At 41.1% G+C, this 13425-nt stretch overlaps 4 protein-coding genes, 1 long non-coding RNA gene and 6 other non-coding genes across 11 annotated transcripts; 1 reads left to right on the top strand and 10 right to left on the bottom strand.

Moving 5' to 3' along the window:
* Positions 1 to 30: 30 nt before the first annotated feature.
* Positions 31 to 2181, bottom strand: LOC116935067 (ferric-chelate reductase 1). The gene is made up of 6 exons (XM_045174192.1): positions 1893 to 2181; positions 1725 to 1827; positions 1539 to 1651; positions 750 to 841; positions 290 to 677; positions 31 to 199 (listed from the first exon to the last, which is right to left on the bottom strand). Exons 1-6 carry the CDS (start codon positions 2073 to 2075, stop codon positions 98 to 100), a joined length of 981 nt encoding a protein of 326 aa, XP_045030127.1. The 5' UTR covers positions 2076 to 2181; the 3' UTR covers positions 31 to 97.
* A 1008-nt stretch (positions 2182 to 3189) lies between these two features.
* Positions 3190 to 3273, bottom strand: Trnat-cgu. The gene is given in 2 exon segments: positions 3190 to 3225; positions 3238 to 3273. It is a non-coding gene; the product is annotated as a tRNA-Thr (tRNA).
* A 214-nt stretch (positions 3274 to 3487) lies between these two features.
* Positions 3488 to 3572, bottom strand: Trnat-cgu. The gene is given in 2 exon segments: positions 3488 to 3523; positions 3537 to 3572. It is a non-coding gene; the product is annotated as a tRNA-Thr (tRNA).
* A 138-nt stretch (positions 3573 to 3710) lies between these two features.
* On the bottom strand, positions 3711 to 3795 carry Trnat-cgu. Its single transcript is given in 2 exon segments — positions 3711 to 3746; positions 3760 to 3795. It is a non-coding gene; the product is annotated as a tRNA-Thr (tRNA).
* A 188-nt stretch (positions 3796 to 3983) lies between these two features.
* On the bottom strand, positions 3984 to 4068 carry Trnat-cgu. The gene is given in 2 exon segments: positions 3984 to 4019; positions 4033 to 4068. It is a non-coding gene; the product is annotated as a tRNA-Thr (tRNA).
* Positions 4069 to 4220: 152 nt separating this feature from the next.
* Positions 4221 to 4305, bottom strand: Trnat-cgu. The gene is given in 2 exon segments: positions 4221 to 4256; positions 4270 to 4305. It is a non-coding gene; the product is annotated as a tRNA-Thr (tRNA).
* A 144-nt stretch (positions 4306 to 4449) lies between these two features.
* Positions 4450 to 5356, top strand: LOC123472535. Its single transcript, XR_006646982.1, has 2 exons — positions 4450 to 4897; positions 5060 to 5356. It is a non-coding gene; the product is annotated as an uncharacterized LOC123472535 (long non-coding RNA).
* Trnat-cgu lies at positions 5014 to 5100 on the bottom strand. Its single transcript is given in 2 exon segments — positions 5014 to 5049; positions 5065 to 5100. It is a non-coding gene; the product is annotated as a tRNA-Thr (tRNA).
* A 328-nt stretch (positions 5357 to 5684) lies between the features above and the next one.
* On the bottom strand, positions 5685 to 6994 carry LOC123472534 (putative defense protein). Its single transcript, XM_045174191.1, has 6 exons — positions 6709 to 6994; positions 6541 to 6643; positions 6350 to 6462; positions 6173 to 6264; positions 5960 to 6095; positions 5685 to 5872 (listed from the first exon to the last, which is right to left on the bottom strand). The coding sequence occupies exons 1-6, from the start codon at positions 6889 to 6891 to the stop codon at positions 5771 to 5773; spliced, it is 729 nt and encodes a 242-aa protein (XP_045030126.1). The 5' UTR covers positions 6892 to 6994; the 3' UTR covers positions 5685 to 5770.
* Positions 6995 to 7707: 713 nt separating this feature from the next.
* Positions 7708 to 8567, bottom strand: LOC116922539. The gene is made up of 2 exons (XM_032928904.2): positions 8110 to 8567; positions 7708 to 8046 (listed from the first exon to the last, which is right to left on the bottom strand). Exons 1-2 carry the CDS (start codon positions 8496 to 8498, stop codon positions 7836 to 7838), a joined length of 600 nt encoding a protein of 199 aa, XP_032784795.2. The 5' UTR covers positions 8499 to 8567; the 3' UTR covers positions 7708 to 7835.
* A 3210-nt stretch (positions 8568 to 11777) lies between these two features.
* Positions 11778 to 13078, bottom strand: LOC116922537 (putative ferric-chelate reductase 1 homolog). Its single transcript, XM_032928902.2, has 5 exons — positions 12785 to 13078; positions 12489 to 12716; positions 12310 to 12401; positions 12136 to 12229; positions 11778 to 12069 (listed from the first exon to the last, which is right to left on the bottom strand). Exons 1-5 carry the CDS (start codon positions 12965 to 12967, stop codon positions 11905 to 11907), a joined length of 762 nt encoding a protein of 253 aa, XP_032784793.2. The 5' UTR covers positions 12968 to 13078; the 3' UTR covers positions 11778 to 11904.
* Between the last annotated feature and the right edge of the window lie 347 nt (positions 13079 to 13425).

Here is a 13425-nt window from a genome sequence, read left to right as displayed (position 1 = left end):
GAATTGAACATGCGTAGTCGGTGAAAATACTACAAATGGAGAGGAAGGTGTATTAAAAGAAGGGCCACACATTCAAGTAATTCAAAAAAGAAATATTCTACATTGTTGGCAGGAAGGGCATGGCTGCCAACGCGATGGCAAAGGCGACCATCATCCAACTTCCGCTCATGCGTCCCCCTGCGGCCCGCGTTTTAGGCGCCTAGGAAAATCATTGATGGAATCGCGTTTGAATTTTCATTTAAAAGGGCAAAATGGTCAAAACCGTTTACGTTAACGAAAATGCACTTACATGGATTGTCGTTTTGGTAGTCATTGGGGTAGTCTTTGGGGTAGTCGTTGCGGTTGCCGCTGGGTTACTCTTTGGGGTAGTCGTTGGGGCTGCCGCTGGGGTTGCCGCTGGGGTTACTGCTGGGTTAGTCTTTGGGGTAGTCTTTGGGGTAGTCGCTGGGGTTGCCGCTGGGGTTGCTGCTGGGTTAGTCTTTGGGGTAGTCTTTGGGGTAGTCGTTGGGGTTGCCGCTGGGGTTACCGCTGGGTTAGTCTTTGGGGTAGTCTTTGGGGTAGTCGTTGGGGTTGCCGCTGGGGTAGTTTTTGGGGTAGTCGTCGTATCCATTATGGTTACGCTTCTATGGGCTGGTACTGCAGCCCAAATGTTGAATATGTTCGACGTAAAAGAAGCTCTAAGAATGGTCGTAAAAAAAGGACAAAATGTCAATTCTTGTGTTTAATGGCGTTGAAAATTAGGGACATACCTGAAGATGACAGTTCCGACAAAGTTTTCGGGAGGCACCCATTGCGTGTGAATGACTGACTTGAAATTTGCGTTGACGTGCGTTAGTGCACTCTATAACAATAAGCCACACTGTTAAAAAAACGTAATTTTTCCGGTAATTTACCCCCCTCTAAAATCGATAATTTCACCTAAAACGGCGGTTTTCAGTTTTTACGAAAAAAGCTGAGGATTTTCCAGCCGAATTAAAATAGTGGTTTTTTCACACCACAAAACGGGGTTGACTAAAAATTCTGGAACTACAGTATAATGCAATGTTCCTTTAAAATCCAAACACAAATTTCTCTCCATGATTGTCTGAAAGGTATGAGATTGAATTTATTTGTGAGAATGGTAAAAAATAGTACATATACGTAACTTTTTAAATTAGTTATTGTACATTACATTGAATTTGTTGTTGTTATTTTGAAATATTTGGGCGAGATTAACGATTAAACATGAAAAAGATGAAAATTACAGTGCAAAATTAGTATCTAATTAGTAAAATAAGTTCCAACTGTAAACACCTCCTCGTATGTTCTATAATTATAGGTGTTGTCTTAACCACTTTTGGAAAAATGTTTACCGATTTTAGATGAGGACCTCCCCAAACTGTTTTTTTTTCGTCGAAATTTTCACCTAATTGGCAGAGTCCTACTGTGATGAAAATTTCACCGAAAATCGGGGCTTATTTTTAACAGTGCATACGTTTCATTTAAATTGTTAACTACAAGAATGAAATAAAGGCTGAAGATGAGTATAAGTTTCTAACCATAGGTCGGTTCCAGCAATTAAGGTGTTGTCCATGAACGGGATTGAAGCCTGAGAAAGTGCCAATAGGTCCAGCCATTTCATCCTTTGCATTGAATGCCATCAGAAGGTAGCCTAACACCACACGAATTCACTTTCTATGAAATCGAACTCTTTTACAACGTTCATTTCAAACAAAAAAATTCACCTGTGAAATAGCCGGGAACTTGGAACAGCCTATTTCGGGGATCGTCATGGGCCACGTGGGCAGACAGGGTAACATTGACCTTGCTACCTTTCTTTACTTCCGTCTATTGTTAATCAAATTCTCGTGTAACAAAAAAGACCATCTAAGATGGAAATAATTCTTAATTGCCTGGGTGAAGGTGATGCCAAACGGACAAGTCGCCGGATCCTTTGATGGAAAAGCAATGTGAACGGCCCCCATATCTGGGCAGGCCCTCAACGGAGCTCCGTAAGAATGCGCATGCACTCCGGTTGCCCAAAACGTGGCCAGCATCGCTACGGCCATCAAAACGGCTCCGTTAACGCGTTCCATAGCTGTAACGTAATAAAGGCAACGAGATGGCTGGACGGCAAACAAACAGACGGTACCCAAATTCAGGTTGGTCCCTGACTGAAATTTGTTTAGCTTTCTGAATCTCAGCACGTAGACTATAGTTGATTAAGCTGATTCAAATTTGTCAGTGATACGGCATTTTTTAAATTGATATACAGTAGGTTTTTTTGGTGTGTGTTTGGTTAGCAATCTTGTTGACTCTAGGATGTTTTGTTTGCTCTTTCCTCCCAGCATGGCAGGCGAATTGTGTATTTGCCACTTTGAAATTTATCTCGTGAAAAAGAGGAGAAAATAAAAAGGAGAGCAAAGACAAATGTTTATCGTTCTACGCGGAATTGGGAAAACTAGAATCAAACAAACATTAGGTGACGCGAGTTTTGTTTATCTCAGTTGAACTCTCTTATTTATGTGCACGCCAATCCAGTTGATTTTAGTCAGACGTCCGAACGACATATTTTTTAAAAGACAACACGAAGATTTTATTTCAATCTGTGAAAAATAAATTTCGAATTTCGAAAAGATCCAAAAACACAAGTGGAACACGGTTGATGTCTAGTTCGTCTCGTTATTATTTCTCATTAAAAAAATGCAGATTGGACGAGATTTTAATCAACGCAATTTTTTAGTTGATTCAAACGAAACAGACAGCGTCCGTCGAGGTTGTGTTTTGTCTAACAGACGTCTGTGGTTGCAAGTACCGCAATCATAGAACTAGCAAGCAAGATAGAACCCATCCTTTTCAAGTTTCACAGAACAAAAACTATTTATCTTCCAAAATCCCTTCCATCTTTATTGCGATAAACGAAGATATCTATTTAAATCCATAACAATTAGACGAAATTTTTGGGTTAGGCAATGCCCTACTCTTACACACCTGATGCCGTATGGCTTCCTACAGTTCATGTTTGTTCTACAATCTTGTAGTTTATATAGTCGACATACAATAGAATCTTAGAGCATGTTAGACTTTGATGTCACTGAATGGGAAGATCAGGTTGAAATTTAAATGGTCTGGATTGAAAAACCAGGGTATGCAACGTTCCAGTTGTGGCTTTAAAGTGCATTTCATTTAGAAGCGATTAGAATTTCTATCTGCCTTCTGAGAGGATTGAACTCTCGGCCTTTGGTTCACCAGATTTACTACGAGACCAACGCTCTACCACTGAGCTAAGAAGGCGCTAGTATTCTTAAACGAATTAGAAACACATTTCATTTAATTGACAGCCACTGCCTATAGCATTTCGATAGTAAATGTTACGTTCTATTCATGCTTACCATTCAATTGCTTATGCTATTACTGTCTGCTTCCGTGTCGTTGCAGAATTTACGCATCATGCAGGTAAAAGACTTCAACCATTTTTTTCTTCTTTCACACTACAAATATTTAATTGTGCCTCTTGAGAGGGTTGAACTCCCGACCTTTGGTTGTCTTGTCTTTTGTACGAGACCAACGCTCTACGACTGAGCTAAAGAGGCACATGTAGAAGATCAAACTGTTAAAACACCGGCCGATTGTTGCTTTCGAGTGTTCCAGTGTGGTACATACAAAAGGAAGATATCCCTATTCAAGAGAATAAGGATAATCATTGCTGAATAACATTAGAGTTACGTTAATGCCTCCTGAGAGGATTGAACTCTCGACCTTTGGTTTACTTTAATTGTATACGAGACCAACGCTCTACCACTGAGCTAAGAAGGCAGTGAAATACATTGTTGTTCGACAAAACGTACAGTTTTCATTGCGCCACTTGAAATGGATTCTCCTTCAATCCGTCAGACAGCCGGAGCAATCCTAGCCCTTGTTTTCATTTTGCACTACGTATGCTCAATTTTCTTCATGATCGTAGGCTAAAATTATAATTAGCAATGATATGCACGTATTTGAAGTGCCTCCTGGGAGGATTGAACTCCCGGCCTTTGGTTGTCTTGAGATTCATACGAGACCAACGCTCTACCACTGAGCTAAAGAGGCACATTTATGAATAACATAAGCTTTAGCTTAAGCGGCATAACGCTGATCGTTACTTTCGAGGGTTCCATTATTGTACACAACTGAGATGATACTTGAAAAGAAATAAATTTGTTAACTTGTTAAAACATTAAATTACGTGATTCTTACGCTAATGCCTTCTGAGAGGATTGAACTCTCGGCCTTTGGTTGACTTTAATTGCATACGAGACCAACGCTCTACCACTGAGCTAAGAAGGCTATGATGTTTCAATCAACAGCCAGTAATGAATTAAAACATTTCCTTGTATTTCTCATTATGAGTTTCTACAAATGATCCTTTACAAATCTTTCAGGTATAGTCGGAGCAATTCTTCCTGGACATGGCGGTGTCTTTCCTTTGCATCACCGGATCGTGAATGTATTTGTTTGATCACCGTTGAAACGAGGAAAAATTTGGTCGACCAGTTGTAAACTGACACGTGTCCCATCTCTTAGCGCGGGGGCGTTTTAGCCCAACTAGACGTAGTTCATTTGTTTTTTTCAACTGTCTCTGTCTATAGGAACAACATTTTTCACGAAACTGGGCTTTAGTGTTCCAGTAGGTCTAAGCCGCATCACGTGCTTGTGTTTTCCATTTACCAAACATTTTCAAATGCTTGTTTCTGAATTGTACAATATGTTTTTTAAGTGTTTAGAAAAGGGTGGAGAACTTGTTCAATCAAATGCTTTGTTTTAGAACAGCAGTGTCTGTGTTTCACAGTGAATCGTCCGGTGTTTCCAGTCCGCCGTGGAACAACTTTTCGTATTCGCCATTGTACACTATACTATAACACATGCACCTATATAACAAGTAAGTCATCGTATTCATCTCCACTGGCTCGTATGCATTTTTTAAAAGCCTAAAATTCCATTGCAGTTATCAAAGTCTTATATAGTTTAGATATATGTAAAATTTGTTTTACTGAATGCCTCCTGAGAGGATTGAACTCCCGACCTTTGGTTAACTTTATAGTTGAATACGAGACCAACGCTCTACCTCTGAGCTAAGAAGGCACATCCACATTAATGTGCACGCTCTACGACTATATAAACTAGAGAAGCAGGTCCAATTTGAAATGCGCATTTTCAAGTTTCTTCATGGACGTGAAAATATAGACAATTCCCATGACCTTATCTTCCAAAGACGCTTAACTTTTAATAATCGTAACAACACAGCTGACAATTAAAGGAGGTTTTTACGTTGGACCCTTAAAAACTTTTCGTGTGGCTTCTGATTTGATGTTTATCCTATATACACAATCTTGATGTTATCTAGTCTACCTTATTCTCCTTGGTCTGTGTTTATTTGCGGTCCTGTTTGCTGCTTTTTGATAGACACATCTTCAAGGCTTTAGCAGAGTTCGTATGATACTTAAAACATCAGCGTTATCATAGAAAAAACAAACTGTTTTTGTTTGAATTTGTATCGACTGAGATAGCATATCGGCGCCAATGCACTCTGATGCACCTGTCTTCTACGTCATAAACTTAAAAAGTCTCACTCTGCTTTATCGACCAGACCAATTCAAATGTTTCACCGTTAAGTCTTATTCAATAATTGGCAATCGATGATGCGTAGTCGGTGAAAATGCTACAAATGGAGAGGAAGGTGTATTAAAAGAAAGGGCTACATTCCAGTGATTCAAACAGAAATGAGCCAGGAAAAAGGAAGGTATAGAATATTCTACAATGTTGGCAGGAATGGCATGGCTGCCAAGACGAGGGCAAAGGCGACCGCAATCCAACTTCCGCTCATGCGTCCGGGTGCGGCCAGCGTCGTAGGCGCCTATGAAAGTCATTTGAATGACGATTGAGTTTTCATTTCAAAGGGTAAAACGGTCGAAATTGTTTACGTTAACGAAAATGCACTTACGGGGGTAGTCGTCGTGGTAGTCGTTGTGGTAGTCGTCGTGGTAGTCGTTGGGGTAGTCGCATCATCCCTGATAGTTACGTTACTATGTGCCGGTACTGCAGCCCAAATGGTGGCTATGTTCGACGTAAAGGTAGCTCTAAGAATGTACGTAAAAAAAAAAGGCCAAAATGTGAATTCTTGTGTTTGATGGCGCTGAAAGTCGGGGAGACATACCTGAAGATGACAGTACCGACAAACTCTTCGGGAGGCACCCATTGCGTGTGAATGGTTGGCTTGAAATTTGGGTTGACGTGTGTCAGGGCACTCTGTAACAATACGCCGTACGTTTTCATGTAAATGTTTAAAATATAAGACTAAAATAGTGGCTGGATATGGTTATAATTTTCAAACCATGGGTCGGTCCCAGCAATTAAGGTGCTGTCCTTGCTTGGGATTGAAGCCCGAGAAAGTGCCAATAGGTCCAGCCTCCTCATCTTCTGCATTAAATGCCATCAGAAGGTAACCTAACATCGCACCAATTCACCGTCGATGAAATCGAACTCTTTTAAAACGTCAATTTAATTCAAACACAATAAATTCACCTGTGAAATAGCCGGAAACTTCGGGCAGCCTACTTTGAGGATCGTCATGGACCGCGTTGGCAGACAGGGTAACTTGGACTATGCCACCTTTATTTACTTCCGTCTATTGTTAATCAAATTCTCGTGTAACAAAAAAGATCAGCTAAGATGGAAATAATTCTTAATTGCCTGGGCGAAGGTGATGCCAAACGGACAAGTTGCCGGATCCTTTGATGGAAACGCAACGTGAACGGCCCCCATGTCTGCGCAGGCAGTAATCGGAGAACCGTGAGAATTTGCGTCCACTCCGGTTGCCCAAAACGTGGCCAGCATGGCTGCGGCCATCAAAACGGCTCCATTAACCCGTTGCATAGCTGTGAACGTAGAAAGGCGACCAATAATGGCTGGACGGCAAATAGAAAGACGGTACTCAAACTCAAGTTGGTCCCTGACTGAATTCTGTTTAGCCTTCTGAATCCCACATATAGTTTATTGTGCTGATTAATATTTGTCTGTGATATGAGACATCTTTTAAATTGATATATAGGTATTTGTGTGTGTGTGTGTGTGTTTGTGGTTAGCAATCTTGTTGACTGTAGGAGGTTTCGTTTGCCTACCTGTTGTGGCTGGCGAATGGTGCATTTGCCACTTGGGGATTTATCTCGTGAAAAAGAGGAGAGAGTAAAAAAAGGAGGGCAATCACAAATGTTTGTCGTTCTACGCGGGATCGGAAAATCTAAAATCAAACAAACAATATGTGATGCGAGTTTCGTTTATCTCCGTTGAAGTCTCTTTATTTGTACGCTAATCCAGTTGATTTTCGTCAGACGTCTGAAAACGACATATTTTTTCAAAGACAACACGAAGGTTATCTCACTTTATTTAAAACACATTTTTTTAGATAATCAATAAAAAAAAAAAAAAAATGGAACACTCTAGTTCGTCTCGTTCGTTCTCATTTTAATGATGCAGATTTTAAATCAAGGCAAAGGCTAGTTAATTCAAACGAACCAGACAGTGTCCATCAAAATTGTGTTTTGTCTAACAGACGTCGGTCGTTGCAAGTGCCGCAATCATAAAAGTAGCAAGCGAGATAGACCCATCAGCAGATAACATCTCTTTCGATTTAGTCCGATGTCCAATTGGGCCAGATTTACCAACTGTCACGTTTCCAATTAACTTCTGATCTTTCCTAATGTTTTGCAAAGTGTATTTTACCCTAAACCAAACGAGTACGATACAAAATAATAACGATACGAAATGCTTTACTTTTTCAATCATATTGCGCATCAGCTTTGGCCAGCGAATATGCAGAATCAACCGCACGTGCGGAAAGAGGAAATGCTGCTGCAAATGGCAATCATGGCCGAGATCGATGTGGAAGTCGTCGTTGCCGTAACAGTAGACGTAGCGAAAGCCATCATCAATCGACCAGCACGCACGTTTTCAGGTGCGTTAATACCCGGCTGAATTAAAATCGGGTAGGCTGCTAGTTGGCGAACTGCACGGTCAGCTGATTCCTCCACCCTAAATCAGAATTGAATTAACCATCGAATGCGTGTACCCTGAATTTCGATAGTTTAAACTCACATGTTGGGCTTGGGCAAGAAGGAAGTGCCTTTTTCACTGTCGGCTTCGTTATCGTCGTAGAAGAGTCCCCGGCCAGTTTTTTCGGATTCCTGGACAACGTCGCGACGTCGACGGCCAGCGACGCAGGCGACAAGGGCGGCCGTCGATGTGGTGCACGTCGTTACAGCCATGGCCGTCGAGGTGGTCGTGACGGTCGACAGAGTCAACGTCACGGTGGCGATAAACAAGCGTCCGTTTACATCTTCCTGATCGACGCGCTCAGCCATCGAAGGATAAGGCAATCCACCGCGGAAGTACGGATGTTGTACGGAATAGTCGAAAGGGTAGTAAGGCTCAGCTGCAACGAAGGCTGATAACAAGCACGACATGAAAACGATTGCCAAACGCATTTTTCTTTTTCTCTTGATGACTTGAATGCGATGCCAATCAGCAAGTTGCAGTGCGCCAACTTCTAGTTGAGCATCTTCCTTTTTATACGCGGCCACTAGGATGAATATCATCAGTTTAAAAAAAATTATGTTCATCTCATTGTCAGCCTCTGGTTCTCCTCTTTCTTCGATCCTGTCATTCATTTGCGTTCAACCCGTTTGCGTGATCAGATTGATTCCTGTCAGTCTTCTCGAACTGCTGACGTAATTAGTACGTACTGGACAGCTTCTCACATATACACCTATAATTACATGGCGAATGAATTCACGAAGAAATGAGTCTGACACGAGATCCAACTCTATCAGACACGCAGCTTCCTTCAAAAACGCAAACGGGTTATTGTTTTCATTTCATTCTCGGTTCAATCTCGTGAGGAATTCATCACCGTTTTTACAAAGGCGTGTACGTCATTTGCGAAATGAAACAAATGGATAGGAATACGCGAGTGATAAAGGCAGTTTTCCTTTGTCGTGCAGTCCAAAAATTTTATTATACCTGTCATCCACATCACAATTGATTCATATAGCCAGAAGGCATATTTGGAATGAACTCTTTTCACGTTAGACAAGCCTTTCGGCAGCGTGAAAATCCACTGGGCTTGTCTTTAAAAATACAATTGGACTGTCCAGAAGTGAAATGAAAATGCTATAGATTTTCATTTCGTTTTCTGTTCAAGTTGATGTGTCTTCAAAACATCAGTTGAACGCAGACCGCAAGTTATCGTTTTAAAGTTAAGGCGCTTTAAAGTTATCGTTTTATAGTTGGAAGCTGATTCGGTCAAGTGAACGTGACCGCATCGTTTTTTTATTTATTTTTGTAATGAAACACGTTGACTATAAATTGGCCCGAAAAATTCGACATCCGTTTGCGACATGGTAGAAATCCGTTACGCGATTAATTTCATTTAATTGGTTCTGTGTATGTTATTTCCCAAATATTATACCGTTATATACCGGCTAGACGTCCATGAGCCACCTTTTATTTGATCATTGCTGATATGGACTCGATCCCAAACCAAACGCCAGGGGGATTTCGAAAAGGGCCGAGATACCTCGTCGTCACAGGCCAACTAAATCGGACAGTCACGCTCGTACAATATCAGTGGATTGATATGAGATGCAAAAAGAGTCATCCGAGATGACGAAGGATAAGATAACGCCCCAGATATATAGCGATTGTAGAGCCACGAGGATAGAATTTGAAATGGGCGATTGAAATAACACGTGACCTGACAATCACATTAAAGCCAGTCACCTAAAGCTCTACACAGATTTAATTACAGGTCATGTGTGCAGCATGGAATGACATGCACCTTTCTGTTGGGTGGAATTCATTCGACACACCAAACAGCTTTTATTGAGTAATCAATAAAAGATTTTCAACATCGAGAATGTGAAGGTATACATGCAATGAAGGTTTGCATGTCGTCACCTTTTTATTATTCGATGATGGCGAATGCATGGCGTCTACGTGTTAATGCTGCGTAATCGTGTGACCCTTTGGCTGATGTCCAGATACATTTTCTTTCGGCAGTCCTTCCGGATTTATATAGTGTCACTGACCGGCCGCGTTTCGTATTTAATTTTGCAGTCGCCAACATATTTGATTTTCTACTTAATTGGCGGGCGAACGGAACGAGACTGGGCGAGGCCCTGGCCGATTTAGAGTCTCAATTTGACGATATATACATTTCTGTGAAGCCGAACAAGCTTTTGATTTCAGCTTGAAATCAGCTAACCCGGATGACGAGCAGATGCTAGTCTATCGCATTATCAAACTGTATGCAAATGAAGTATTGACGTTCGTTTGTCTTCCTCCTGACTCGATGGAAAGGACACAACAATCACAAGAAAAAGTAGAGATAATTAGCCGTTAGGAACACGTCACATCATGTCACAACTATATGTCATATCAAACCCGTTTACTTGTGAACACGATACATTTCTTTAGAGTCTTTGTTTACAGTTAGGCGTCCTTGGCGTCCCTTAACGAAACATTTGAAATGCGATGCGAACCAAATTCAAACAAAGTATTATGCAACATTATATTCCCCAATCAAAACAGGATCCTATATTGTTAGAACCCAGTCAAGCAATCAAACAAATCAGGTGGACAGCAAGTAACACGAAATCTCTTGAATATAATGAACGGCCATTCATCAGAGAGTCGATGTTGTTGTGAGTTTGGTGCAGTTTTGTCCGGATGTGGTACATCATCCATCGGCGTAAACCTGCAATTCTCAATGCTCACGTAGCAAACATTGTGGCAATTGATTTGTTTTTATTGCCTAATAAAAAGAAAGAAAACAGTTTTCTACTTTACCAAAAATGTTGGTGAAAAGAACCGTGACCGTTGGCAACACAACCGCGGTGTTATTATAAATTCCCCTTACACTCATTATTGTTATATTATTATCATTTTTGGCTTCTTTTCTCCACCTCGGTATATTGCAATTTTCCTGCACTATAAGAGAATGTAGGTTTCGCCAATGCAGCCGCGATGTGACGCAATAACGAATATGTTTAAGCGATAACAGCTCGAGGCCGGGGAAATTCCACCGCATTTAAAGATGCCCCATATTTAAATATTTTTACTCGTCTTTCTTTTTTTTTTTTTTTTTTTCGGTGCTGCGTTTGTGCTCTTTTGAATATTCAAAATAGTTGACCGCTGTAACGAGCTAATTTTAGGGCTAGACATCTAATCAGTTTATTTTTAAAACAAAAATGAATATACGAACAAGCCAGGCAGTGTTTTCCCCCCGTTTCAATCCGCACCAAGGATAAAAATGAATTGACTGCAGATAGTGGTGCGCGAGATTGCCAGTCCCGTTAAAAAGACCTGCCATTTTCAGTTCAAAAATGTTGAGTTTCGCACTTGCCACTTCACCTGGCAGCGGTAAATGCTGCAAAGGCCTACGGCGCTCATTTGCATCACTAGAGCAGAAGTTCATCCAGTGCAAAACTAAGTTCATCCGCATCGTGTTTATTCTTTACTCGAATATAAACAATAGGAATGGATATCTTATCGGTGGACGTACATATATGCAGATAAACGTTGTATCGTCATCGTCGACAGCAGTTTATTGACACGCCGTCTGTTACGAAGCGACATAATCCGTCCTTTTATCAATCGCAGACATGACATTCGACAAACAGATCCAGCTAAAAAACAAAATATCAAGACGAGAGCCAATAAGAACCAATCAGACTGCAAAACCTGTCATTTGCTGGAACCCGAAATGTGGACGTTTCAAATTGTATTTAGTTTCTTCCTTCCGGCTTCCTTCCGGCTATTTCGTGATAATAGACATCCGCACGTTATACATTTTTAAAAATAAAGTATAAAGTGGAATACTTTTGGGGAATTCTAGAACCGGTTGCGAACTAAGAGGCTCATAATGGCAACACAAAACAATAGGTTCCATTCGATCGCAGATGACGCAGCTCCCATCGTCGTCGGTGGCTGGGTCGTTGTTGTAGTCGTCGGTGTTGTTGTAGTCGTCGGTGTTGTTGTAGTCGTCGATGTTGTCTCCTGACAAACAAATCGATTTGATCCGTTAATAACAAACACTTGATTGTCATTAGCATTAAAACTTACCGTCGTTGTGCTGGTTTCTGGCTCGGACACAACTTGGATGAATTCGGAATTTTCTTTGACCCACATAATCTCCTTCTCATGGACGAACGTCACTCTATCTTACCAAAACAGTACTTACAATTATCCGTGAAGAGGATGCGACATTCAATTTGAAATGTAAACGAAAACACTTACACGATAATGATGGGTCCAAAGAAATCGGCCGGTGGCATCCAGACTAAATCGACCGTCTTTTTAAATCCTTTATTGGTATGGGTTGCGGCAACCTACAGTCCATTCCAATCGGACAGCAACGTGTTAAACTCTGATGCGCTAGAATTCGATTTCTTTTCGAAATTAGAATTTGGTTATACGTTTTGCTTGACTGTGTTGGGTTCTCGAAACGGACTAGGGCAGTTCATCGTCTTTGTCTCGGTGGATGCCAGGTTGTCGAATGTGCCTAGTGGCTGAACATCGAAGCTGCTAGGATCAAACGCCATGGCCATGAAACCTTTGAATCCACGTGCTGCGGGATCGTTAACATCCACATCACTTTTGATGCCCAGATGGACGTTGAGCGTTTGACTGGGATACATTGTCGTCTAAAACCCAAGTTTTCAAACAAATCGTATTACAATTGATTAATGAACGACATCTAATTAAAACCCACCTTGTCTACGATGATTTCGAATGGACACGTATAATTTTGCCAGTCGGCACCGTGTTGCGGAGTCATCGTCGTGCAGGCCGCCTCCGGCGCACCGGAGGGGCTCGCATCCGCTGACAATAAACAGCATCCGATAACGAGAAGGACAAAGCCTCCAACAAATGAAAATGGTAAATGAATTTTCATTTTTTTAATTTTTTTTTGTGTGGTGTGGTTCGTCTCCACGACTAGTGTTCAATTGGCGATGCAAACGAATACAAATATCAGGCAGACGAGAGTGATAACTGATACTGGATCGAATCTTTTGTTTTCACATAATCTAAATCGAAAGCGTATAACAAATCATTTTTTTTTTATCTGAAAAGAAAAATGTTTTATTGACAGCGTTTTGCCCAGGGCTTTGCCGTCTACTGATAGGAGCTTATCACAACGTATTTACATAAACCTTTCCCACATTTCTATTGGCGTGCCTTGCAAACGTCCATAAACATCCACGTAAGTTTTTTTCGTGCTAGAATTAGTCGTAACCTGTGCCCACCTTCCTGAAATGAAATTAAAGGTCAGTCTCGAGTTTTTATTGTTTAAAAATCTCTGGTTTTACAATTCCCTTGGAAAAAAAAACAAAAAAACTCACCCCATCTCAA

The sequence above is a fragment of the Daphnia magna genome, linkage group LG5, assembly GCF_020631705.1.
Source record: "Daphnia magna isolate NIES linkage group LG5, ASM2063170v1.1, whole genome shotgun sequence".
NCBI lineage: Eukaryota > Metazoa > Arthropoda > Branchiopoda > Diplostraca > Daphniidae > Daphnia > Daphnia magna.
The sequence above is the reverse complement of the archived record's forward strand: the minus strand, read 5'-3'. Positions and strand labels throughout refer to the sequence as shown.